Raw genomic sequence first — 26,680 nt, forward strand, 5'->3', positions numbered from 1 at the left:
CTTTATGTTATTAACTCTTGTCCTTTTGTGCACTTAATACGTATGATCCATAAATAAACGACACGGAACTTGTGTGGAACTTCAATCTTTGTTAGCCGTTTCCCTTGAAAACTGGAAATCGGGGATGTAAGCAGATCATGAAAATTGTGTCCAAACACAGCTTGGGGAAAATTTGAACGTAATGCCAACATGGCATGAACAAACGTAAAGAGTTTAACTCCTTCAAAGGGATAAGCTTTCTGGATTGATCTGTTAAGCTAGCATCTTTTTTGAATGTAATAACCCATATATCAACATATCAACCAGTATTCTTTATTCATAAGCTGAACACTTATCAATATATGAACCGGCTATATTTCTAAGACTTGATCACGTTCCCATCTTTATCTCATCGTTAAAATATGGATGATGAGATGTTTTGTCGATTAGTCATTGAAGCCCACTACGGCTGTCTCAGCTGCCATAGCAGCGGCTGTTAAAGTATAAGAGATAATGAACCTTAGCAGCGATTCTGTAGAGTACTCTCCCATGGAAGTGTGACCGCAAATCTATAGATAGAAGAGGGTTCACACCTGTCAGAGTGTGCGTGTTTGGTTGTGTCTGTTTGTTTATTATTATTATCAACACCCTTTACGATCGCCTTGTGAAAGTTTTACGGGTGAAACAAAGCGAATTTATAAGGTTTACGTGCTGTCACCGTTACTGTGAAAAACTTTAAAAAAAAAGACAAACCCCGATAACCCCCCCCCCCCCCCCTCCCACAGACACACCTTCGAACGACTTATGTAGATTGGTTTCTCTCAAAATGTTCCGTTGCCTTTTAAGGGATTATCCTTAGCGTCTCCTACATGTATTATAAAAGACGAACTTTGAGGATATAGTCAACATTGCTTCTCCTTTACAGGCCGTATGCGATAAAGAATGTACTTCCTCATGTGGTTCGTCTAACTTTCATCTCCACAAATTCATATTACAGTAAACATACTCACATGAGAAAATGTTTTCTCCACTTGTTTCAATGCAACTTTTCACCTGTGCAAGAAAAATAGCAACTACCCGATTAGAAACATGAGCAGATGTGAGGCCAACTTATAAAACACCCTCCACTCCTGTGCCTGTCAGCGCAGTTGAAGGCAGTACAGCCATCGTTATCGTTGTCGCGAGTGCTGAAATACTTCCCTTTATTGCAAGAGAGAGCTTTACCTGGACAATGAACTGAACAATTTAATTGTAATTATGGCCATTGGAATGAAACTAAAGCATTGTTTAAAGGAACAGTGACCAGCAAATGAGATTATTAACCATTACCTATTCGCAAAATTAGAATGATAATATGCTAAATCAACGATAGAAGAACGTTGTCAACCTGAAAATTTTATAGTCTACTACTGCTGACATAGTTTGCCATGTTCAACAGAGGTCTTCTTAATGTGCATGATTAATTGGAGGAAACATATCATATCTGATCAGAGAGGACCATTATGTGGCAACATTGCACATGCACATTTATTGTCTAAACACATTTGTTGAATGACCTGACAATAAATGACTTGTAACTTACACTTATTTGGCGTCTTAACATTACCATAGAGGAGACGATACCAATTTGCGACAGTGTACCTCTAGACTATATATTAAAACATTACGACCTACCAGTTGGCATATAATACACGTTCAGAAATTAAGTTAGTGTTAGTTTCTTAAACTCAATTAATCATCACTGGCAACAGGAACAACAAGAGCGAACCACAAATCAACCTGTTATGCGTAGTCCGATATAACCAGACATCACATCCCTATTTTGAGAGGAACAATCTTATGATTTTAGGATGAAGGTTCAGTGGTCAAAATACGCTGACACATCAAAAGGAAAGGGTTGTTCATAATGGAATTCATCGAAGTCTCGGGCAATCCAAATACAGTAGCTATTGTTTTATTTCTAATATTTTATTCTAATGATTAAATGGTACAGGTCGTAAATGTAAAAACTCATCACACCTGTTCAGTCTATGGCTTGTGATACTCGTAGGTTATAAAATCTAATTAAAAAAATAAAGGTCGTTAAGGCTTCGTAGATTAAAATTGCGTTTAAAAAAGTGGTTACAACATGACTTCCAAACACGGCCAAACACAGTGACTATAAGTAGAAATAAAGTAAGCAATATTGGGAACGCGCCAGTTATCGTACAACGGGCACCATCTTTCATTTAAGGGGTGGGGATAATTGTGGTACTGCACATACACACATACAAACATTTTACCCCTAACAATAGATTGTGGAGCGACTATTCATCCACTTAATTGGTCAATAGGACAGTAAAGTATAACTTGCTTACATAATAGAGCTCCATGTTTACACTAACTTTGCATGTTATTAACTCTTTAGCATGAATATATTATTATTATTAGAACATATACTTACGCCTCCTACCTTCTTCAAAGTTCCTGATACACCGACAACCTTGGCTGTTGCTTGACGAGCCCTTGTAGTTTCAGTTTCCTCCGCGATACTTCCATCTGAACCACTAGATACCGACATGCTGTTAGTCAAGCCCGTAACTTGACCTAACGTAGAATTATCTTAATATTTTTTTTCTAATCATACTTCCATTAAACTGTCAAGCCATGGCATTCATTACCCATAAGACTTAGTTACTCTTTTCTGTCTAATTGTACATTAAAATTTATTGTATGAAAGCATTTATATTCAACCTACCTATAGAAGCATTTTAAATAATAACATTACACATTAAACTAAGCGGTACAAATGAAAATATTATTCCGCTTCTTGAGCTAGAAAAACACACGCATGAAATATTTAAATATTTGCATTGAAAGCATTGAAAAAATTGCATTTGCATTTGCATTGGAAAATCAAAAGAAAAAAGGATATATCTAAGCTTTAATTAAATTAATTACATAGTTCGCCAGCTTCTTCCAAGTTCATTGTTGTTAAATTTCGTCATAAAACATCATTAAACATAGCTTCCTCTGAAGAAACCTTAAACAGCGATGCATCCTAACATGTTCGCCATGTTCACCAAACATCGGACGTATACATATATGTTGCTGGACAATCACTGAATAAATATTACGGAACCTAAAATTCGTATAAACATCTTGTTTTCTCTATCTCTCTTGTGGTACTTTCGAACTTCGGAACCCGCACATCCATAAAGTATTAGCTTGCTAGTACTGGTATAAAGATGTCTGAAGATTTTCCGTTTCAGGGAAATAGTTTACGGTTATAGGTATGCATAGTATACAACAAGTTCCAAATGTCACTGGAGATCAGGGATTCTCAATAAACCCGATCCGCGAAGATGTCAACCGGTTCCGCGACACAATTGGCATACCATTTTTCACCAATCAGGTGTGCAGGTAAGGCATGGCGTAATGCTGTTCAAACTTAGTTCACAGTGTTTCTCGTCTGCCCAACATACGTTAAATATTATTACTGACCCTTCCATATCTGTATAAATCGAAATGCTGGACAATTAGATTAGAAATCAGCACACTTTGAACGTATGGGTCAAGAAGTGTTCGTATTGTTTGTTTCTTTCTAACGATATGAACTGTCTCACATAGCCACGCATGATATGATACACATATATTTATATATGTCATATTTTCAACTAATTCGAGAACAAAAAAATCTTAAGGACTGAAAGGAAAAAACAACAACAATGATGATGCTGTTACAAATCTGTGCAAGCAAGTTACCAATGTCTGTCTAAGGTGGTATACTCCTATTATAGTCTATATCAATCCTCCCGGATGTTCTCTTTCAGGAAAATTGCCAAAATGCAGTAGGAAAACATCTTTTTTGATACGTTATCAATCAGGATCTGGTGTCTTGTAGCTTGAATGTTGACGAGCATGAATGGAAGTACATGTGGTGCAAAAGTTAGGTCCATTGAGGCACTTTTAGATCCGTTTAGACCTTCCAGGAGTAGCGTACGAAAATCGTACGAAAACTACTAAGTGGAGAGGTTTGTTTACAAGTCCCGAAAATTTCAGGCTCTGATAGCAAAACAACTACATGTTCTTGATACAGATTTTGATAATGCTTTGAAATGCCAACTTATCAGTTATCCAGTGTTAGGTAGCGTTTAGCTAGTGAAAACTTCTATCTAGACTTAGAGACCACATTACTTTTGTGATTTATTGTTTCAGTCAATGGGGCTATTAATGGGCGTATGCTACCTTAATGTTCACCAATTCCAAAAGGGCAAATATCTGTATCTGTGTGTATATAATGAGAAGCATCATGTGCGGTTGACTTTGTACATACATGACCTGAAGCTATGTAACTGAAGACTGATACAAATACATTCAACTCATTGTTTGAGTCTATCATCAGTTTTATGAGGACCTATAGCGTGCTTCGTCAATTTTGAGGAAAGCTCTTTTATGTCAGGACGATTTGATCTGGGTTCCGACCAACAGCGTGCCATCTCGATGTAGCTGAAAAATAAATGATTTTGAGATTTCAAAATAAATATACAGCCTGACAAACCCTTTTTCTTAGATAAAAATAAACATTGTTTACGCTTCTTTTATAAATATGACCCATTCATTTGAATTCGGCCATAAGTACAACTAGTTTGATTCTCAATATATTGGCAGATATATAAAGTTACATTCAGCTTTCGGAGCACCAGTAACTGCAATTTGCAAAGTTTACATCATTGTAGCGTTAATACTAAACTGTACTTACAGAATTTGTGGACACAACTCTGGCTTTGGGAAGACATCACTGACGTCATCATGATCACTTCCAGAAGCTATAGGTAGAGCGCCTGTGTAGGGAGACATAGTATTAACCATGTAATGTGGCTATAGCCAGTAAATACATATCTAAATACTACTAACTGTAGTACAAATACATTAAGTTCAGTGAAAGTGTTTACTATATAATACTTTCACTCAACTTCATTTATTTATTTAAGGGAAATATCCCTACCCCGGACAGCATCATTTATTTAATGAATGAATATCTAAATTCTTGTCGGAAATAAACCATTCATATATGTATTAACTGTTCGGATGAGAAATATTGCATTTGGCATTAGTACCAAATTATCACAGTCATCCTTAACAAGTAAATATCTTCAAAGAAAGTGTCTGCTTCGTTACCTTGTGAAAATATTTGCCAGATTGCATATGCTGTTAGCCAAACGTCAGTAGCGGTCGTGTATTCCACTAGACCCTGAAATTCACTTCGTTCATAAACGGATGTATATACAGACTTTAATAGAAAAAACAAAACAAATAAAAACAGGTTAATCTATACGCATCCTAATCTTGCTATGATTCTCAACAAGTCTCATTGCAATGTCGGGCCGAACTTTCTTTATATTTGCCCGTTTATAGGCCTACATTGTAACTTCTCTGGTTATAACATGTTTCAGCACAAACTTTTCACCATAATTTTGATAAAAGAATACATAAAGCGCGGCTTGAAATCTTCGGAAAGTACTTTTCTTTTCGACAGAAACATAAACGCTTAATTCAGATATACCAACAGAGTTAAAAAGCAGATAAACCTATAGGCGACTTTACCTCTAAATTAAAGAATTGCGGTTAAAATTGGTTATAGGGACATTTCAGACAACAAACAGTTAATTGCTCATTCTTGGAACTTGAGGTGAAATATTGTTATTACACCGTATATTCTGTTTCCCTAAAATAATAAATTTATGTCAAGATATGTAGTGTCCACATTAATAAGATCTAGAAACGTATGGACCTTATAGGGGCACTAAATACTAAAAACTCCTTCATTCGGCAGATAAATATGGAACTTCATGATAAATACCTTCGTCTTTATGGATTCCAAGAAACATAAAGCATCTTTCCTCAGACAAAAATCAAATAACTTGCAATTTTTGTCATCCGTTAGCAGTATATTTGCAATGGATAGAGATGGATGAGAAAACTGAAATAGAAAATGGAAGAAATACTTTTAAATGGTGAAAGCTATTTTGTAGAAGTAAGTAACTAGGTTGACGCAGAGTTCTGACGTCACAAGTGATGAGCATGTTTCTATGCACAAATAAACCTGGATCTGCTTGCGGAAACCTTCCTAATTAGAATTTGCCAAGGTTTAATGGAACAATTTCTGCCCAAACTAGGCCTAAATAAATAAACCATGACTATAAACGTCCCTAACTAACTAAATTTATGACTGGACGATGTCGAACTACATTTTCACTTCACATTATATCAGGTGAACGTATTAAACTAAAATTTTCGCTAAAAGAGCATATTAAGTTCTGTTGTACAGAATCACATATCGACATGTGTTTGGAATTCCTCTCTTAAAGTGACTGTATCAAAACTTGCCCATGTGTGTGCTCTCCATGGCTTCTCAATACGCATGTCTTACTTATAAATCAGTAAAGACACATTCCGCAGTAAGTTAATCTTGCAGTCTGATTCCTCTACGATCGAATCTTGACACGAATCTTTAAGCTTTTCGCTAAAAGAACCGATTCAGTTCTGTTATACAGAATCATATATTGACATTTGTAGTTGAAATTCCTCACATAAAGGGACTGTGCCAAAACTTGATCATGTGTGTGGTCAAGCTGTGATCTCCTCTATGGCCTCTCCATATGCATGTCTTACTCAGAAATAAGTAAAAATACATTCCATAGTAAGTTAATCTTGCAGTCCGGTCCCTCCACAATCGGGTAACGAATCTTTCACCGAGGTATACCATCGGACATCGAATTCAAATATAATGATAAGAACAAATCCGCTACAACAAATTCTGTTGAACGAACAAAATCTTTCAAAGAGTTCAAATGAGCTTAGAAACAATGACAACTTACCCCTTGTGATAATATAAACGCCATCCCTGAAGCAGTTTGAAGTGAAAATTGTAGCAGTTCCTTCACAAGTGTTACCATATCATCTGTTAGACGTTTTTGTAGTTCATAAGCAGACAGCGTCACATGATCTTGTAACGTCTCCATCTTAGAGTATGTTTGAATAATGTAAACCTGATCTACATGGTAAAGTAACAAAGTTGTCGTATAGTAAAAAAGCAATTCAAAATACAAAATGCAATTTCACTTTCGATCAGTTATTTTGGGAGTTTTTCTTTCCCCTCATTTTGGGATGCTCGTTGTGTTACAGCTTCTTTATAAAAATACGTCTATGTAACATACAAGTTTTAAACCTATAAAACTATGGAAAAACGAATTAAGTGGAAAGATATCAGCAGGATTATAAGTGCGCTCTTAGCATACATTTACTAGCATGATGTTACAAGAGCATGCAATACAATATAATTTCACGGCAATCGCCATCCTTTTTTATATCTGTTCCTTACTTCACTTGACAATTTAAATAAAAACGATGTAATGGCAAAATAAATATAAAGTATCACAACGTAGCTAATATCTTTCTCAGATGCATTTCAAATTGTCTTTTTTTAAATTATAAAAACACATAATTTTGTACAGCAGATTAATCAAACCAGCTTTAAAACTGCTCTTTAACCCAATGATTATATATTCCAGACAATGACAAAGTTATTATAGATTACAACAAAATCATAACATGTGATAGATAAAGTAAAATATATAAACTAACCGTTCAGATAACAAGATCCAAGGCATTTCAAGATGTAGGGTGACGCTGGTATTTTAGTGTACTCCTTCGCAAATACATCCCATTCGTGTTGCTGATTATCTGTTTTCGATTCTAGCATATCCAGAAACGATAGAGAAGGTATAATTCCAGCATAAGTACAGTTCCAGTGGGAAAAAAGCTTACAATTATGCACAAAGGATACCAACGAAATAATTCAGGAAATTGGAACATTAATTTTTCCCTAATTTATCCTAGATATTCTTCTCTGCTGAATGTAAAGAAATCTCTTACTGACCCATTTGCCTGACTGATGATGGGAGTTGGGGGATGGCCCATCTTCCGACACTGACACCACGTTTATTCCTTACAAGGTGTTGGCCTTTGCACTTGTCATTGATCAGTAGATATAACGAGCCCAAGAAACTTTAAACGGCTTAACATATTTGTATGATTACTGCATCCACATATAGCGTAATATATAGAAATTAGTGAAATCTCCTCTCTTATATCAGAGATGATTTCACCTGTTATTTGTAATTACCGTGATAAGGTTAAACGTTATGGTTTGTGGATATTTTTGTGTCTGAACTCTCTTTGCGTGTTTGTTAACATGTCCTGTTCACTATCATGTCTTATTTTCAAATCGATTAGATTTTAAATAAACGCTATTGGTACATTCCCACGAGGCCTGTAAATGTGGGTTTATCACCGATTTACGTAGCCAACTTACCAGACTCAGTATTATAAATATAACAAAGGTAATTACTCACTTGCAGCCTGGCACATGAACACATATTTCATGGTACCTAGCTTTGCGGAAAACGCCACAAGCCATCTATCAGATATATGTCCCTTCGAAAGTCGGGTTATGAAACGAATTTGGTTATCTTTGATTGTTTTCAAATCAAACATTTCATCGTCAATAGCAGAATACTCCTCTGTGAAGGAAGAATATTCAGCACCACATTGTTATCATTATTAAATTTACCTTGGCATCCTTCAAATACATTATTCCTTTAGACAAAACTGGTTTATCGAGGCTAAGGTTTGATGAAAATAACATAAATATATCATTCAATTAATAACGATAGCTTAATTTAATATGAATCCGTTTAATCAATGAAAGTAACGAATTGTTTCAGTAATAATGATAAATAAGATTGCTATTGTTTTTATTGTATTTCTAACTACGTTTCATTTCATTCTTAGGTATATTTCCTATCGTTTTCATAGATCAATATAGATTAAGGCACACATCTACTGAAGTAACAAAATAAACGAAATGAATAAATATGTGACTAAATAAAGAAAAAGGCAAATAAGGTCTGCAAATGGTTCGATTTGTTTGAAGACATGGACAGTTATTCCGTACCGTTAGATCATGATGTCAAAAGAGGACGTAACTTACGCTGTGTACAATGTATGTTTCAATAAACTGTTTAATTTTAGAAGAAGCTTATTGTATCATACATTGTGTTATTGTATTAAAATACATAAATAGATTGGTTAACAATAATATAATAACTGTACTGTGTATTAAATATGCTATGAGATACACATGTTGAAAACAGATATGCTGTATACCTTCTTGGTTACTTTCTTTTACAAAGTATGGAGTTTTTATCTTGCGTTCGTAACTTGTAGAAGCTTGGTGTTGATTTTCTCCATAGTTTCGTCTTCTAAGTGTTCAATCAAATAAACGGGGCGTTGGGTGTTCACCAATGAGCAGAGCATCCATAAAATGGCAGAAAGAAAGATGATTGATGGAATATTTTAGTTTAATATTTGCGATGTAGACCAAATAGTGTCGCATTTAGTAGTGGAGATATGTTTCGCGGTAAACTGCAGTTTAAACAAAATAAAACTTTCCGACAGTTCATGTGCGAAACAGTGCATTCGTCAATACTTGACTCAGCCTCGTGGAAAGTGAAGCTATATTTTCAATATAATTTTTCTTTCTGTAAAACTCACCCATACGGAGTTTTGATCTTCCGGTCGTAAGGTACTTGGTGCTTATTTTTTCCAAAATAGCTTCGTCATTGTAGTGTTTTATCAAAATAAGGGAGTCACAGAGTTTCCAACATGGTTGAAGTAACCGTAAAAAGGGATGAAACGAAAAGCTAGTTAAAAATTGGTTTTGTCGAATAGTATACACATTCGTTGAGATGATTGAATATAGTTCTTCTTATTTTTATTGAAAATAAGATTGAATTGATCAGACGAAAGTACTTTTCCAGAATTTTTCAATAAAGTGAATCCTAATACGCGAGTTTTTAACACATTTGGTTCGATCATCATTGTTCCGCCTTATTACCTTTCATATCAGTATGACAACCGCTGGCATAAAATCTGTAATTTATCGGCAAAACGTGAACTCATTTTAATGTCAAAGAGACATACGGTACTTGTCAAAGAGCAGCAAGAAATTTACATAAATTAATTCAAAATGTTCTTTGAAAACATTGAGTTATAAGTAGACATTGTATCATATTTTGGTCCATTATTCTTTTTATATGTATTACACAAAACAATGTACCTATTGATGAGTATATCGCCAACGTCGTCTTCGTCTCTGACTATTGTATCTGTTGAAAGTCAATATCAGAATGATTCGAAGTCATTGAGAAATACATCCAATTCTTATTCGTATAATTACATTTCAGGAGAGAGAATATCTCATAAATTACCATATACCTTGTCACGCAACAGTCCCCCTATACGTAATGTAGCTATCAATACACCGTAAAAGCATTTCTAATGTTATTATCAGAATAAAATTAAGACAAGTGAAATAGAAGTGACAGACCATCATCTGAAAAAGGAAATTTGTTATATTAACAAGGTGACTAAATGAAGTTCCAACGTTAGAGGAGTAAAGCCAACGGATCTTATATATGTAATAGAAAACAATTAAAAGAAAGATCACCGAATATAGCCGATGTTGACTCAATAGTCCGCGGAATGTGATACTATTTAAAAGTGTAAACGTTATAAAATTATATTGATTGTCAAAATTGTCGACCAGGCGGATCAAACTTGTATTGTGTCGCACACTCTGTAAATTTGATCTCATCCAGCAAGGAGATCTATGTTCAGTTATCTAACGATGCAACTGTAAAATGAAAGCCATTTTCATTATTTTGCCTAAAATGCTTGAGAATTGTTTAAATCAGTTGGTGAGGCTCTCCTTGTAAGTAAAGTATAGTCACGTCTTGTAAAAGAAAACACTCAAAGAAACTTATGTTTGTTCTAAATCCAGTTTAAAAACATATAAATATATAATGAAGAACTCAACGAAACACTTTTATATTGAAATCAACGTTATTTTCTTTGAGAAAAAAAGTTGAGAGTACATGACAATTATAAATGAGTGAATCGTTACTTACCTTCTCTTGTTGAAAATCTTTCTTCTTCCTCTGATGGTTTAGCTTTCGTAGGCAAAGCATAGACACATGATTCACTTTGTCTGATAATTTAACGAAATCAAATCAATAACAATCAGTTTTATGTAAACGAATTTTTAACTTCGTCGATGTGCAGCTAAATATGGAGTTTAAACGCAGTTAATGTTTATTGTCATGATCTATCATAATACAATTCAATTGCAAAACGAGTACAGAGCAAAACATGAGAAGAAATTAACTTACACATTTTTTGAATGATCTTTTGCTGTGAAAGTAGACAGAGGTACAGAGCTTTGTATTTTGTAGTCTTATGCATTCAATGATAAGTACAACGAGATGTATAGAATATGTTAAGGAGTGATCGTTGTTTGTAATATGCCAGAAAGTAACACACTAATATCAACAAGAACAAACACAGACAGCAAACAGAACATACTCCTGCCTCCACATTGAACAGTGGAGGAGGGGTCCTTCTGTATCAGTTGGTGAGGCTCTCCTTGTAAGTAAAGTATAGTCACGTCTTGTAAAAGAAAACACTCAAAGAAACTTATGTTTGTTCTAAATCCAGTTTAAAAACATATAAACATATAATGAAGAACTCAACGAAACACTTTTATATTGAAATCAACGTTATTTTCTTTGAGAAAAAAAAGTTGAGAGTACATGACAATTATATATAAGTGAATCGTTACTTACCTTCTCTTGTTGAAAATCTTTCTTCTTCCTCTGATGGTTTAGCTTTCGTAGGCAAAGCATAGACACATGATTCACTTTGTCTGATAATTTAACGAAATCAAATCAATAACAATCAGTTTTATGTAAACGAATTTTTAACTTCGTCGATGTGCAGCTAAATATGGAGTTTAAACGCAGTTAATGTTTATTGTCATGATCTATCATAATACAATTCAACTGCAAAACGAGTACAGAGCAAAACATGAGAAGAAATTAACTTACACATTTTTTGAATGATCTTTTGCTGTGAAAGTAGACAGAAGTACAGAGCTTTGTATTTTGTAGTCTTATGCATTCAATGATAAGTACAACGAGATGCATAGAATATGTTAAGGAGTGATCGTTGTTTGTAATATGCCAGAAAGTAACACACTAATATCAACAAGAACAAACACAGACAGCAAACAGAACATACTCCTGCCTCCACATTGAACAGTGGAGGAGGGGTCCTTCTGTATCAGTTGGTGAGGCTCTCCTTGTAAGTAAAGTATAGTCACGTCTTGTAAAAGAAAACACTCAAAGAAACTTATGTTTGTTCTAAATCCAGTTTAAAAACATATAAATATATAATGAAGAACTCAACGAAACACTTTTATATTGAAATCAACGTTATTTTCTTTGAGAAAAAAAGTTGAGAGTACATGACAATTATAAATGAGTGAATCGTTACTTACCTTCTCTTGTTGAAAATCTTTCTTCTTCCTCTGATGGTTTAGCTTTCGTAGGCAAAGCATAGACACATGATTCACTTTGTCTGATAATTTAACGAAATCAAATCAATAACAATCAGTTTTATGTAAACGAATTTTTAACTTCGTCGATGTGCAGCTAAATATGGAGTTTAAACGCAGTTAATGTTTATTGTCATGATCTATCATAATACAATTCAATTGCAAAACGAGTACAGAGCAAAACATGAGAAGAAATTAACTTACACATTTTTTGAATGATCTTTTGCTGTGAAAGTAGACAGAGGTACAGAGCTTTGTATTTTGTAGTCTTATGCATTCAATGATAAGTACAACGAGATGTATAGAATATGTTAAGGAGTGATCGTTGTTTGTAATATGCCAGAAAGTAACACACTAATATTAACTAGAACAAACACAGAAAGTAAACAGAACATACTCCTGCCTCCACATTGAACAGTGGAGGAGGGGTCCTTCTGTATCAGTTGGTGAGGCTCTCCTTGTAAGTAAAGTATAGTCACGTCTTGTAAAAGAAAACACTCAAAGAAACTTATGTTTGTTCTAAATCCAGTTTAAAAACATATAAACATATAATGAAGAACTCAACGAAACACTTTTATATTGAAATCAACGTTATTTTCTTTGAGAAAAAAAAGTTGAGAGTACATGACAATTATAAATGAGTGAATCGTTACTTACCTTCTCTTGTTGAAAATCTTTCTTCTTCCTCTGATGGTTTAGCTTTCGTAGGCAAAGCATAGACAAATGATTCACTTTGTCTGATAATTTAACGAAATCAAATCAATAACAATCAGTTTTATGTAAACGAATTTTTAACTTCGTCGATGTGCAGCTAAATATGGAGTTTAAACGCAGTTAATATTTATTGTCATGATCTATCATAATACAATTCAATTGCAAAACGAGTACAGAGCAAAACATGAGAAGAAATTAACTTACACATTTTTTGAATGATCTTTTGCTGTGAAAGTAGACAGAGGTACAGAGCTTTGTATTTTGTAGTCTTATGCATTCAATGATAAGTACAACGAGATGTATAGAATATGTTTAGGAGTGATCGTTGTTTGTAATATGCCAGAAAGTAACACACTAATATCAACAAGAACAAACACAGACAGCAAACAGAACATACTCCTGCCTCCACATTGAACAGTGGAGGAGGGGTCCTTCTGTATCAGTTGGTGAGGCTCTCCTTGTAAGTAAAGTATAGTCACGTCTTGTAAAAGAAAACACTCAAAGAAACTTATGTTTGTTCTAAATCCAGTTTAAAAACATATAAACATATAATGAAGAACTCAACGAAACACTTTTATATTGAAATCAACGTTATTTTCTTTGAGAAAAAAAAGTTGAGAGTACATGACAATTATATATAAGTGAATCGTTACTTACCTTCTCTTGTTGAAAATCTTTCTTCTTCCTCTGATGGTTTAGCTTTCGTAGGCAAAGCATAGACACATGATTCACTTTGTCTGATAATTTAACGAAATCAAATCAATAACAATCAGTTTTATGTAAACGAATTTTTAACTTCGTCGATGTGCAGCTAAATATGGAGTTTAAACGCAGTTAATGTTTATTGTCATGATCTATCATAATACAATTCAACTGCAAAACGAGTACAGAGCAAAACATGAGAAGAAATTAACTTACACATTTTTTGAATGATCTTTTGCTGTGAAAGTAGACAGAAGTACAGAGCTTTGTATTTTGTAGTCTTATGCATTCAATGATAAGTACAACGAGATGTATAGAATATGTTAAGGAGTGATCGTTGTTTGTAATATGCCAGAAAGTAACACACTAATATCAACAAGAACAAACACAGAAAGCAAACAGAAACATACTCCTGCCTCCACATTGAAAAGTGGAGGAGGGGTTCTTCTGTCCCCTGTTTCTATGCTTATGGATAGATAAAGTAAAATTAAAGACATCAACTAGCCATTGGAAGCGTTACTCCTTTAAATATTACATTAAAACACTTTCTAAAATAATGAAAGCAGAGGAACCCTCGTCGACCCTTCTTTTTACTTTCTGTATAATTTCTGAATCAAATGAGCTAGGATTTCTCACTTCTATTTCGCCGAAGCCTGGAGTAGTAAATGACACCAAGAGAAATAATTGTCATCAGAGTGAGGAAACCCGCCAAGAACGTTGCAAAAGCTAGCAAACCACGTGGTTCTGTGTGTACAATCAAAATGCCAATATTTGTTTCTCCGTCATTAGTTATATATACATCTTTTATTCGATTAACGTTTGATTTTACAGAACAGAGCGTACAGTTTGTAGAGTTGCAATGTCATTATGACTTTGGTGATACTCCACTACTGAGATGCTATGTATTATAAAATAAATTTCTCTTCTCAAACATGCCTTGGTTTCTTTTAGTGAAAACTAAGTTGACTTAACTTAAACTTAAAGGCTGAAACTGAATGATGTTTTTTTTTCAACGACATGTACTTACCATCGATAGTAATGGAGACTGTTACTGCATATTCAAGATTCTCATGTCCGTTCCCAATGCATGTGATATTAGCGAAGTCGACAGATGGACGAACAATAATAAATTGTTCAAAGTTGTATGTACCGGTCATGAATTCATTCTCTGAAACGTTCGTAAATTCTGAAAGTTCTTGAACGGTTACATGTTCAGTGGTCCATTTTAAATTCATTCCGGGTTTGGACTGAAAAGCTATGCAAACTAAATGGATATCTTGCACAGTGTCCAAACAGATGGCGTGTGAAACATTGAATCCTATATGTTGAATTCGCAGCTGTGGAACAACTGAAAAAATATATATATATACATATATAAATTTATATATAAATATTTATATAATATAAATATATATATATATATATATATATATATAAATATACATATATATATAAATATATATATATATATATATATATTTATATATATATATATATATATATATATATATATATATATATATATATATATATATATATATATATATATATATGTAGCATTTGACTCAATGGAAGTGGACACCGCAATGGTAAAGTTCTGGTACCTCTCGCTGTTAAGTTGTAAACTGCTAAGACATCCCCGAGTTCTGAACAACTGTACACGCCTTCGTCAACAACTCTAACAGGATATATTATGATGGAATAGTTGTTTGATGAGATGACTATGTTGTCCAGATCACGGCTCCTGACCGACCGTAGGCCTGTAAATAGCACACCAGCTGAATGATCATCATGCTTTTCCCATAATGCACTTTTAATGTCGGTGGCGTCGCAACCTAGTTCTGCTTTATCCCAGATGTGTTTCTCGACTTTTTCGGGTTTTACCTCTCGTGCTTCTGCAAGCAGATGAAGAAATCCACATTGGTTGTTCCAACAGTATATATATTAATCAGCAATCAGTGATGTATTTTAAAGTCTCAATACGTGTTTGCTGATGAATTTCGGAAAAAAAAACTTTCGAAGTAGATTCAATGTTTCTTATTCTAAATGCACTCTGACCAGGTGAGTTTAATAGAAAAATGCTGTCGCAATCTAAGAAAGAAATTTATTTTCTATTGCCCTTATGACGCGAACGATTTACCGTAAAATCACTGCGACCGCCCATGTCAGCTTGTTCATTACACAAATGTATAAAAATTAGTATACACATCTGCCCGATCAAAGTTGTAACGCAGTCCTATACTCATATCATCCACTTTTTACAATTCCACGGAGGGAACGTCTGAAAACACCTGTTTATTCATTGCGATGGAAGGCTATGTCACAATTTTGCAAGCTACATCGGTAAGACTGAGAGAAAGATACAAGAGCAGGGAATTAACATAGGCTAGCCGCGAAAGTAAAAGTAAGCTAAGACCTAACGGTCGTAAACAAAAAAAGAGAGATTTGATTGGCGCATGATCGGTTAGGCGGGGCTTGCAAATTTTGATTGGAGTTTGCAGAATCTACTGGATTGCTAATAAATCTGGCGAATTTTATTCAGTCCACACTTTTTAATGACACATAACTCCTAATACTGATATAAAGTCGCATAAAACGGCGTAAGTTTTACTGAACTTTTAGTTCAGTAAGCTGGAAAGGTCGAAATTTAAATTTGACAAACACGTACTGAGACTTAAATCAGTTCAGCTCAATGTATTTTCAACCAAAACAACAGCAATGAAGCAGAGATATTGCAATGAGGCAAAAGGCAGCTCAGGGTGTCTTACCGACATCACATTTTCTTTCTCTGCCTTTTAGTTGTGTCAAGGAGATGAATAAAGTATCGTAATTTCCCACAAATTTAAGAAAAAGTACAGTAGGTTCGTTACCTTTGCAGCAAGTAAAGAAATTGAACGATTAGACAACTTGAAGAACCTGCTTGGATAAATATTGTTCGAGTATTCCCAAGTAAAGCTAGTAGGCCTATATTAAAGCTCGTTTATGCTAGGTCTGTATCCTGTAATAGATAATATAGTCGGTTAACCGAAATAGAAATTTAACTTGCACAAGATTTTAGTTTCAATTTTCACGGTAATTTGGAACCCTAACTGCGAGAGATGTTCCAGTTTCAGTTTACTTTATGCCAGTATAAACAGCATAAGATACAATATATAAACATGAAAGTTTAAAGAGTTATGATGCATAAATGGCAATAAAAAAGAACAAACACGTTAACGGCAATGCGTGCACATACATTGAAAGATATAAACTAAATATAACAGGACACCCACAAAACGAAATGTAAAAAATGCTGTGTAAGACAGGTCAGGTAAAACTAGAACACAGGTTATGTAAGCATCAGCTAAGTTAAGTTACATAACCTTTTAGTTTCAACAGCTACTACCTTGTATATGAAACTCTTCTCTTACATAATGTAAGTAAAATCGGACCATCTTTGCCGTTTATTACACAAATAAGATATATACCCATTGTGACTACACTGGGAATCGGTAAAATAACTTACTTATTGATTGATGTAAAAGTACTAGGGCTGCGTGGCTCATGCCCATGCAGCTAACTTGGAATAAGTTCACAAAAACATATGTCCCTAAACATTTCCGATTTTTCTACCAGGAAGATGGTAGCTGAGTTAGTCTAACGTAATTGTGTGTGTTAGCTAGGCCTAGGCTATATACATTTATTATGGCACTAGGTTACACTTAAGCTGGTTGCTGATTGTTACCCCAAGTGTCATGTATATAGGCCTACCCGACTGAGAATGAGGCCAATACTAACTAGACCACTGCTAAGCCTGGGTAAAGCATATACTGGTTACAAAAGGTGACACTACTATAAGCTGTTAAGCATCATCCAGCTTGAACATAGGTATTTTTCTAAACCCACCTCAGATGTGCTGTTTAATATTTCTACTTCCAAGCAATTTGCTTTGGGTCATAGACCAAGGAGGTCACAGTTTCAGAAGGCTAGTGACAAAAAATTGTTGATTGATATTCTCCTTTAGACATGCCGATACACAGCCAGTTCAATCCAGCTTTAGAAAGAGTTGTAAGAAATCATGTAACACAACATGTATTGCACTTGCCTCTCCATATGTTGCAAAGTGTATTACCACTAATAAAATATGAAGATACAATTCAATATATATTTTCATCTCTGAATATTGAAAACCAATACTGAATCTGTCAGTCTTTCTCATTTCATGACCTCATATATTATGTGCAGCATGCACTATCAAATAATCTCCAGACACAAGCTATGCACTCATTAAATAGTGATTTTAAAATCTGCTAACAGTCATTAGCTGATATTGACCACTTTCATTCTTGTTTCATATGGTAGAAATTTTAGATTTTCATATTTTCTGAAACAGAGTAAAAATATGTCTGCAATCCCTTAATTGGGCTCGCGTTACGCGCGAAACCCATCCCATTGTATGTGAGTGTTTATAATGAACTGTTACTTGTTTTGGTTTTTTTAAGGACCTGAGAAACCAGTCGATAAAATTGAGTGGCTGTAACAAACACACACTGGAAGACAATCCTGAGCAGTTACAGTGATATATATGCTTAAGATGGCAGAATTTAGGTCACACTGGATGAATGATGGTAGGAGAAATGAAATGCCAGACATTTTAGCAGAATTTCCACACATGCGAAGTCCAGAAATTCGCCATTCATGAATATCACATATTTAAATTTCTAGTACCAAGTTGCTGTTTTCACTTACAATATGTAAACAGATCTTTTTCAATGATTTGTGACTTACTATTTTGACACTTTAATGTACACAGCCATGAAACTAGAAATTCCTTTAAGCTCCATTTTGATAAACCTGACACCAACATTTTCCATGAAACTCTACTTTCTACATGCATATTTATTCGAAACATCCTTCAAGACTCCATAGTAGATGATAGAACAATTTTATCTTTAAAAGATCACTAAAGAAGATTTTATCATGATCTATTGCTATTTGTTTTGTTTTTGTACCTTTCTTCTTTCTTTATTGTTTAATTGTTGTATTTTTGTAAAGGGGACCGTGAGTACAAGTTTCGTGCTTTCTCAGTCTCTCTACATTTCTTAGACTTTCATTTGTCTGTAAATAACTCTTCTTTTTTATCGAAGATGAAAGTACAACCAAACTCAATGCACGGCCATTGATTTCATTTAACTATGCATGGTTTGAATAAAGCACTTGTGCAAGAACTGACACCCTACAAATTTCTTCATCTGCATTAGTTAATCGTATTCTAGGAGAACATTCCAGGAATTCACTGGTGTGGAAACAGTATGAAATGTAAAGTTAAATTTGTGTTATCTTAGTCATATTCAGTTACACCTCATTGAACTTAAATTATATACTTGTCAGTAGATGGCTGTATTTTTATATTTTTATCAACATTGTACGTTCATGATTGTCCAGAGTTACCTATGCTTAGCCTATGTAAAGACGCATACCACCTACCTTTTCAGTTGGTTATACAACTGTTTATGTTTATTGGAACATTTCTACAATGCATTTAACCAGAGGAATCATTTGCGTTGCTTGTATCTTTTGCTTGCAAGTCAATTCAGGTAAATCAACTAAGTTAATATTAGTTAACTGTCTCTTATGTGGAACAACTTTGTTCTGAAGTAACATCAAATATAAAAGTTAATGTAGCGTCCATATATTATATGTCTCAACGTTCTACTTTCCACAGAATTGTCATTTTATAAGTTTGGCGCTTGATCATGATTTGATACTAATAATTAACAAAAAAGCAACCAGTATTAGCGTACACTTGTGAAGGATTTTCCTTAATGGTTATATATCTCAAACAGACATTACAAATGATGTAGCTGCTGCGTTTTCTAGCATTCATCATTGAAAACGTGTGCAGAGGTCTTTGGATACCAATTGCAGGAAGAAAATCGATTGAGTTCAAATACACCGGGCACATGTAACAATTCGTTTCTTCAGTATGTGCGCATTAATTATAAGTTCAACCACTTTCTCTCTTGAAAGCGGTATCTTTATAGAATCCCTTCAGTCATAATCTGTATTAAAATCTAATTTATTCAATACAAGACAGTGAGGTGATGATTTGGTACGTTTTGTATCGACTGCCTACTGTAACGCCATCACACTGTGGGAAAGTAACTTACCTGTTGATTGGCAGCCTATGGTTAGCACCACGATAATGCTAACAACCAGGAAATGATTAGTCTCCATTTGATCCGGTAGCGTAGGTTGTAACAGAACTTGCTTCAAGATGAGATTAGTTATTATGATCAATCTAGCCTCGCAATAGTAATTAACTTTCCTTGTATTTTCGAACAGAAGGGGAGGAATATTATTAGAACATACTAACACGCGTTCATTCCATTTGTTTGACATCAATGAAATTTGTCTTAAATCTTTCCAGGTAGTTTTGAAATGTAATATAATGTTATATTGTATTTATCTTGCACAAACATATGAGAAATTTATTTGAAATTGAAACTGAAATTGAAGTTGATATTTATCCGAGTATAAACAATTGGAGAATGAAACTGATAGACGCTGCTTGTATATTTTAGTTGCAAGCCAATTCAGGTAATCAACGAAGTTAATATATGATGACTGTCTCGAATGTGAAACAACTTTGTTTTGAAGTAACATGATATATAAAAATTAACGGAGCGTCCATTGTTATAGCTCAACGTTTTACTTTTACTTAATTGTAAATTTTAAAGTTTGGCGTTGAGTTTAATAAGTAGTTTTGAAATATCATATAATGTTAACATTGTATTTATCTTGTACAAACATATGAGACATAAATTTGAAATTGAACTAGAAATTAAAATAGCCGAGTAACAACAGTTCGAGCATGAAACTGATAGGTTATTGAAGCTTATTGCTTATCCAGCATTTCTCTAAATGCAGCATTGAACAGTTTTCCGTGATTCCTATATATATTCATATATATATATATATATATATATATAGAGTAGAAAAGATAAGGACAACATGTAATGCCTTTAAATTCAACATAATATTTAGAATAGAATAGATATAACTACACGCTACACAAATTTTCGGACACTCTGGTCCTTCGTCAGGTGTAAAAAGAGTGATTGAAATCACGTTAGTCTACCGCAAGCCCCAGAATGCTCAGAGTGCTTGAACCCGGAAAGAAAAGCCTTATCCCTATTGAGACCATGACAGTGTGAACGTACTTTAAGGATCAATTCGACTTCCTTCAAGTTTCTTTTATTATGGTCAGACAAATTGCCAAGGATTATGGCAAACTTAAGACAGTCGATATTGTGTTGTGGAAGATTAAAGTGTTCAGCCACTGGAAAACTGGTTTTGTTGAGTCTGATTGTGCATTTGTGATGATTAAGTCTTAAACGAAAGGGAGTGGAGGCTTGGCCAATGTATTGTATATCAGGACAGAGAACACAAGTGATAAGATATATCACAAAGGGAGTGTCACAATTGTATGGACCTGGATGTAAACACATCCCTGAAGGAGAGAGCTTTTTACACCTGACGAAGGACCAGGGTGTCCGAAAATTTGTGTAGCGTGTAGTTATATCTATTCTATTCTAAATATTATGTTGGATTTAAAGGCATTACATGTTGTCCTTATCTTTTCTACTATTATTTCTATCCAACACGTGGAAAAGACTGGCTCTCCAACAAGGTACTATGATGATTCTTACAGAAAAGACTCTGATGATTTTTACAAAAAGACTCTGACTCTCTAACAAAGGATGATTCTTACGGAAAAGACTTTGGTTCCCCATGATGAGGAACAAAGTGGAAAAACTAGTGGAACTTTCTGACAGATCTGCAATGCAATGCAGTCTGGCAATACTAGAGCTTGAACCGCTGATAGAGAACAATTTTAATATATGTAGGAAGAATATTCGGACTTTACGGATTATTCCCGAAGGAACCAAGAAAACACTCTACGTTCACCAACTATGTCAGAGGCACATTCAAGTGAACACTGGCTGCTAATGGACGAATGAACGTCACCTGTGAGCTCACAGCCATCAAGGAATCCATTTCATAAGGAAGTAAGACATCAGACCAACCCCTTCCTGAACACAGACTGCGACCAGAGGGATATGAATCAATCTCCATACTACACTCCATACCAGAGAGAAAGTCGTGGATATGTGCCTGACCTTTGTTGACCTTGGATCATATTACCGTTATGTTTGGAAACGATCCCTTACCCCATTCACAACTAGTCCCCTAAATATCAATCATGTCGGACCCTGTCAGTGGTAGTTTCACAAGTTATTGAGAAAAAACCCATTTTGACCCATAAATGACCTTTGGTGACCTTGGATCACATCACGGTTATTTTGGAAATGTTCCCCTACTTCATTCACAGCTTGTCCTAATATACCAGCCATGTCAGATTTCGTGACTAGAAGTTGTTGCAAACATTAGCATAAGTTGGCAGTTTTTTGCACATAATCAACCTTGAATGACCTTGGATGACCTAATGATCTTATCAAAAACTGTTTCTATTGATGATGTGCACTCTGTCCTAAAAAAAATTTCGCCTACAATGTACACACATAATGTTATTGCTAGAAAGGTATCAAAACCAACCTTTGGCCCCTCATAACTTGAGAACTTGGTGTCCGATTGAAGCAGGGGTTGGTTTCTTCTGTATAGCACAAAGAGCTCTATCATATATCAAAATATTGACAAACTTTTTTTTGTTTTTACCCGTATCTCTTTAAATGAGCATATTTTTTAAAGATTTGACCCATTGACCTTTTGACCTCAAGGTCAGATGTAGTTTGACACGCGGATTCCAAAAAGCATCATGACAAGTCTGTACGACCTAACTGTCGTTATTAAAAAAAAAAAAAATATGACCTCTGATAACTTCGCACACGAAGGTCGCCCAGGGGTCAACCATGGACCATTTTGATCGGAAGGTATTTGAGATCCGATAATGGCCACGAAAATTCAAATAACCAAAAAAACTAATAAAGGTCACCGGAGGTCAACCTGAGGTCAAAGGTCACCCAGATGAGGGTCCACTACTGGATTACAATAGTATAACTCCCAACCTTGACGGACATTTTGTTCTCAGGTTATTGCAAAAATACTAGTTTTGACCCCTGATTGACCTTTGTTGACCTTTGATCACATGACCGTTATGTTTGGAAACGATCCCTTACCCCATTGACTACTACTCCCAAAATATCAACTATGTCGGACCCTGTCAATGTGAGTTATTGTTTGTTTTAATAGTTTGGTTTTTAGCCTCTAACTGACATTTGGTTACCTTGACAGGCACCAAAATCAATAGGGCACATTTACTCAATGTGGTACTCATATACATCAAATATTAGATTAGTCCAAGCTACCCTACTTGAGATATCGTGTTTACAAGTGAGGCGTAACACACACAGACATACACACACATATGTTTGTATTACATTCAGACCGAGGACCCCATTGTATTTTCCATTGTTCAAATCCACGTACCCCTAACCTTAACAATACCCTATACAATAACATATTAGTATAATATGTAGCCTTGCATATATACTTGCTCTACTTGTATGTATTGAGCACTTTTGCAGCAGGAAGTGAACAACTGAATATGTTACGTTATAACATTTGTTCTATACCTGCATAAAATTCTATACCTGAATAAAAGTGAAACTAGAAGACAATTGATCACAGGTCGCTTTATATCCGTGTACATATACCTAACACAATAAAATGGATTAATGCACGATCTGGGGATAATGCAAGCGATGCACGAGGGCGGAGCCCGAGTGCATCCGGCGATAGCATTAACACCCGGAGTGCATTAATCATGTGAGTAACGCACGCTAGACCGTTGATTAACCCCGTTCATTCATACACTACCATTTGTGTGGGAGAAAAATCATAAAACAAAACATTTTTGGTTACATATAACCAAACATTTATTAAAGTGATGCCCCGTAATTTTACCGTGCGTTACTCACAGGATTAACCACGGTCAGCTGACCTGAATGGACCAATAGGATTTAGGAATCTTTACTAAGTATGAATGAACGTTGAATAACCAGTGGCGTAAACAGATGGGGGAACTTACCACATACCCTAAGAAATTTAAGACCCTAATGGGAACAGTCAAAAAGTTGGCAAAGCAGTTTTGATATGACTAACCTAGATAAGATTCTTGTTTTTATATAACATTGTGATCTGCTTCTCAGACGGTTTTCCTAAATAGCTATTTTAAGCTTGATTTTAAGTTTGATTCAGTGCTTGACAATTTAAGCCAAATTTACGTGTGTCGTATCATGGGACCTAGATTGTCGTATTTCAAAACACAAATCTCAGTTTGGGTCAACATAGAAATATGAGAGGGCATAATATATTGTCTCGCATGTACTAATATGTGTTTCTAACGGTTTGATATTATTAACATATACAGCGACGTAGACACTGTGAGCATGGAGGCATGTGTCTCCTCTCCTCCCTTCCGGCAACTTCTCCGCCAAATAGCTTTCATTTTATAGCACACGCACACAAATCGTACACATAAATGTAGTTAAACCGAAGGAACAAGATAACACCATTTTGAATCTAAACCACCGTACCTAAACAGTTTATGGAAAGCCTACTCAGCAAGGGCTGCCAAATAATTGTCACATAATTGCCTTGACTGGAACGACTGCTATCTTTTTATGTTTATTTTTCTTGGTCAGAATGTCATATAGATCCAACACATAGGCAAATTATTCAGCTGTAAAATAATCGTCGAATCCTTTTAAACGATTATTTCCCTTGTTAAATCAATAGTTTCGTTTGACAATAAATGATATTGCTTTTATCTTTTTATATGTCTCTCATTTGATCAAATTCACATCCACATGAGTCTACCGTTCTGTGTAAATTGACTCACTATTCATAGTAAGTTACATCAAATATTTCGTATAGTAGTATATTGTTGTTAGTTTTATCAGCTCCTTTCATTATTTTTACTTGATCAATTGCAACTGGTGTTGTACCGCTTCGTTCCAAAGACGCTAAAGTCACTCCTATATTTAAAGGTGGTGAGAGTTTATGGGTTTCTTACTATAGCCCCGTCTCAGTACTTTCATATTTAAAAACAATTCTGGAACGTATTATTTACAATAGTACCATTAAATTTCTTGATAAAAATAAGAAACTCAGCAACAGACAGTTTGGTTTTCGTAAAGGTCGCTCTACTGCTATGGCAGCTTTAGATGTCACACAATTTATCATCAATGGTTTTATCAAAAGGGAGTACTCATTAGGCATATTTCTAGACTTATGGAAACCTTCGATACTGTCAATCATCAAATTCTTGTTACTACACTACTTCATCTCGGTATTAGAAGAGTGACTCACAATTGGTTTGTTAATTACTTATCCAACATACAACAACTCGTATCCATTGATAATAGTTATTATTCATCGTATCGTAATATAAATTGTGGTATGCCCCAAGGGTCATCCTCGTTCTTTTGGCTATATGTAAATTATATAACCCATAGTTTACATCTTTTACACTTAACAATTTTAACTGATGATACCAGTGTTTTAAATAAGCACAACAGTTTTTATAATATCAGTCATTAACTCCGAATTACAAAAAATTGCTAATTGGTTTAAGGCAAATAACTTATCACTGAATGAATATCAGCAAAACTAAAAAAAAGAGTTTGTACATGGTAATATCCTTAAGAATTTATACAATACTTTCATTCATTCTCATTTTAAGCTATTGCAATCTAGTGTGGGGAACTGCTCACCCTCCTCATCTAAATAAATTATTCATACTCCAGAAAAATGCTGTTCGTATTATCACCCAATCCAAGTTTTAGAGCACATACATCATTTCTTCTTACCAGAATAGGTTTTCTCAATACACCATTGCGCTAAATTCATTTTAAAATTTGTTAAGCAACAGTTACCAGATATTTTCAAAAATATCTTTTCTTTCACTCATAATATACATTCCCACAATACTAGGTCCTTCCAAAATTTATTTTCTCTTCCCATTAATTCTGAGCTTTACAAACGCTCAATTGTATCTGATGGTACTTAGTTCTAGAATCAAATATTTGATTCATTAAAAAACGCAAAATCCGTAAAGTTATTTTCTGATAAGTTAAAAAGACACTTACATCTAAATATGAACACTTCTAGTTTATCCTTATGTATTTTCATCTCCATTTTTGTGTACGTTCTATTTGACATTTTTCTATTTGCAGTTCACTGGTATAAAGTATTAGGTCAACCCCCCCCCCCAAAAAAAATGCTTAACGTACCTCCTTCTTAAGGTACACAGAGGGCATTCCAGACTTTTTCACATCCTCATGTATATTATCTAAAGTCTTCATATTAGAGTTTATTTATATAACTCGTTTCAAGTTATATGTCAAGTTTGGAGCCGTTTATTTACTTTCTACTATTACCATGTACTTTTCTATATTTTTCTTTTAATTGATATCCTAAGCTTTATGTCACAGTTGTATCTCACCATTGCAAAGTTACATTTCATAATTCATTTGTATTTAAAGTATCAATTTGTATTTGCACAAATTTTCAATGCGAAATTTCCATGTTACTGCCCTAAATGCGCATTGAAAAAGACCGTTCTATACAATTTTTCATATTAATAATCATTATTTTGATTGAGTTATCTGTCGCTAAAGGCTTTGAGCTGAATAAAATTCGCCAGATTTTTGAACGAGTCCGTAGATTCTACAAGCTTCAATCATAATGTGCAAGCCCCGCCCAACATACCATGCGCCAATCAAA

The 26,680-nt window shown here is 34.5% G+C and overlaps 2 protein-coding genes across 4 annotated transcripts in view; one reads left to right on the forward strand and one right to left on the reverse strand.

Annotated features, from left to right (window-relative positions):
* The window catches only part of LOC139981664 (uncharacterized), a 179,814-nt gene that overhangs the window by 104,063 nt on the left and 49,071 nt on the right, over nt 1-26,680 (reverse strand). The window contains exons 2-16 of one of the 3 annotated variants that reach the window (XM_071994232.1): nt 15,496-15,786; nt 14,919-15,239; nt 14,528-14,635; nt 14,108-14,129; nt 13,847-13,926; nt 13,394-13,415; nt 13,133-13,212; nt 12,873-12,956; nt 12,680-12,701; nt 12,419-12,498; nt 11,967-11,988; nt 11,706-11,785; nt 11,446-11,529; nt 11,253-11,274; nt 10,992-11,071 (exon numbers count right to left, since the gene is read on the reverse strand). In XM_071994232.1, coding sequence (XP_071850333.1) covers nt 10,992-11,071; nt 11,253-11,274; nt 11,446-11,529; nt 11,706-11,785; nt 11,967-11,988; nt 12,419-12,498; nt 12,680-12,701; nt 12,873-12,956; nt 13,133-13,212; nt 13,394-13,415; nt 13,847-13,926; nt 14,108-14,129; nt 14,528-14,635; nt 14,919-15,239; nt 15,496-15,786 — 1,398 coding nt within the window. Of the gene's footprint in view, nt 1-10,991; nt 11,072-11,252; nt 11,275-11,445; nt 11,530-11,705; nt 11,786-11,966; nt 11,989-12,418; nt 12,499-12,679; nt 12,702-12,872; nt 12,957-13,132; nt 13,213-13,393; nt 13,416-13,846; nt 13,927-14,107; nt 14,130-14,527; nt 14,636-14,918; nt 15,240-15,495; nt 15,787-26,680 lie in introns of those variants that run through there. The other 2 variants (XM_071994233.1, XM_071994234.1) reach the window with 2 other exon arrangements.
* The window catches only part of LOC139981667 (uncharacterized), a 70,662-nt gene that overhangs the window by 10,727 nt on the left and 33,255 nt on the right, over nt 1-26,680 (forward strand). The gene's annotated exons all lie outside the window — the stretch shown is intronic.

Source organism: Apostichopus japonicus, chromosome 15, assembly GCF_037975245.1.
Source record: "Apostichopus japonicus isolate 1M-3 chromosome 15, ASM3797524v1, whole genome shotgun sequence".
Classification (NCBI taxonomy): Eukaryota; Metazoa; Echinodermata; class Holothuroidea; order Aspidochirotida; family Stichopodidae; genus Apostichopus; species Apostichopus japonicus.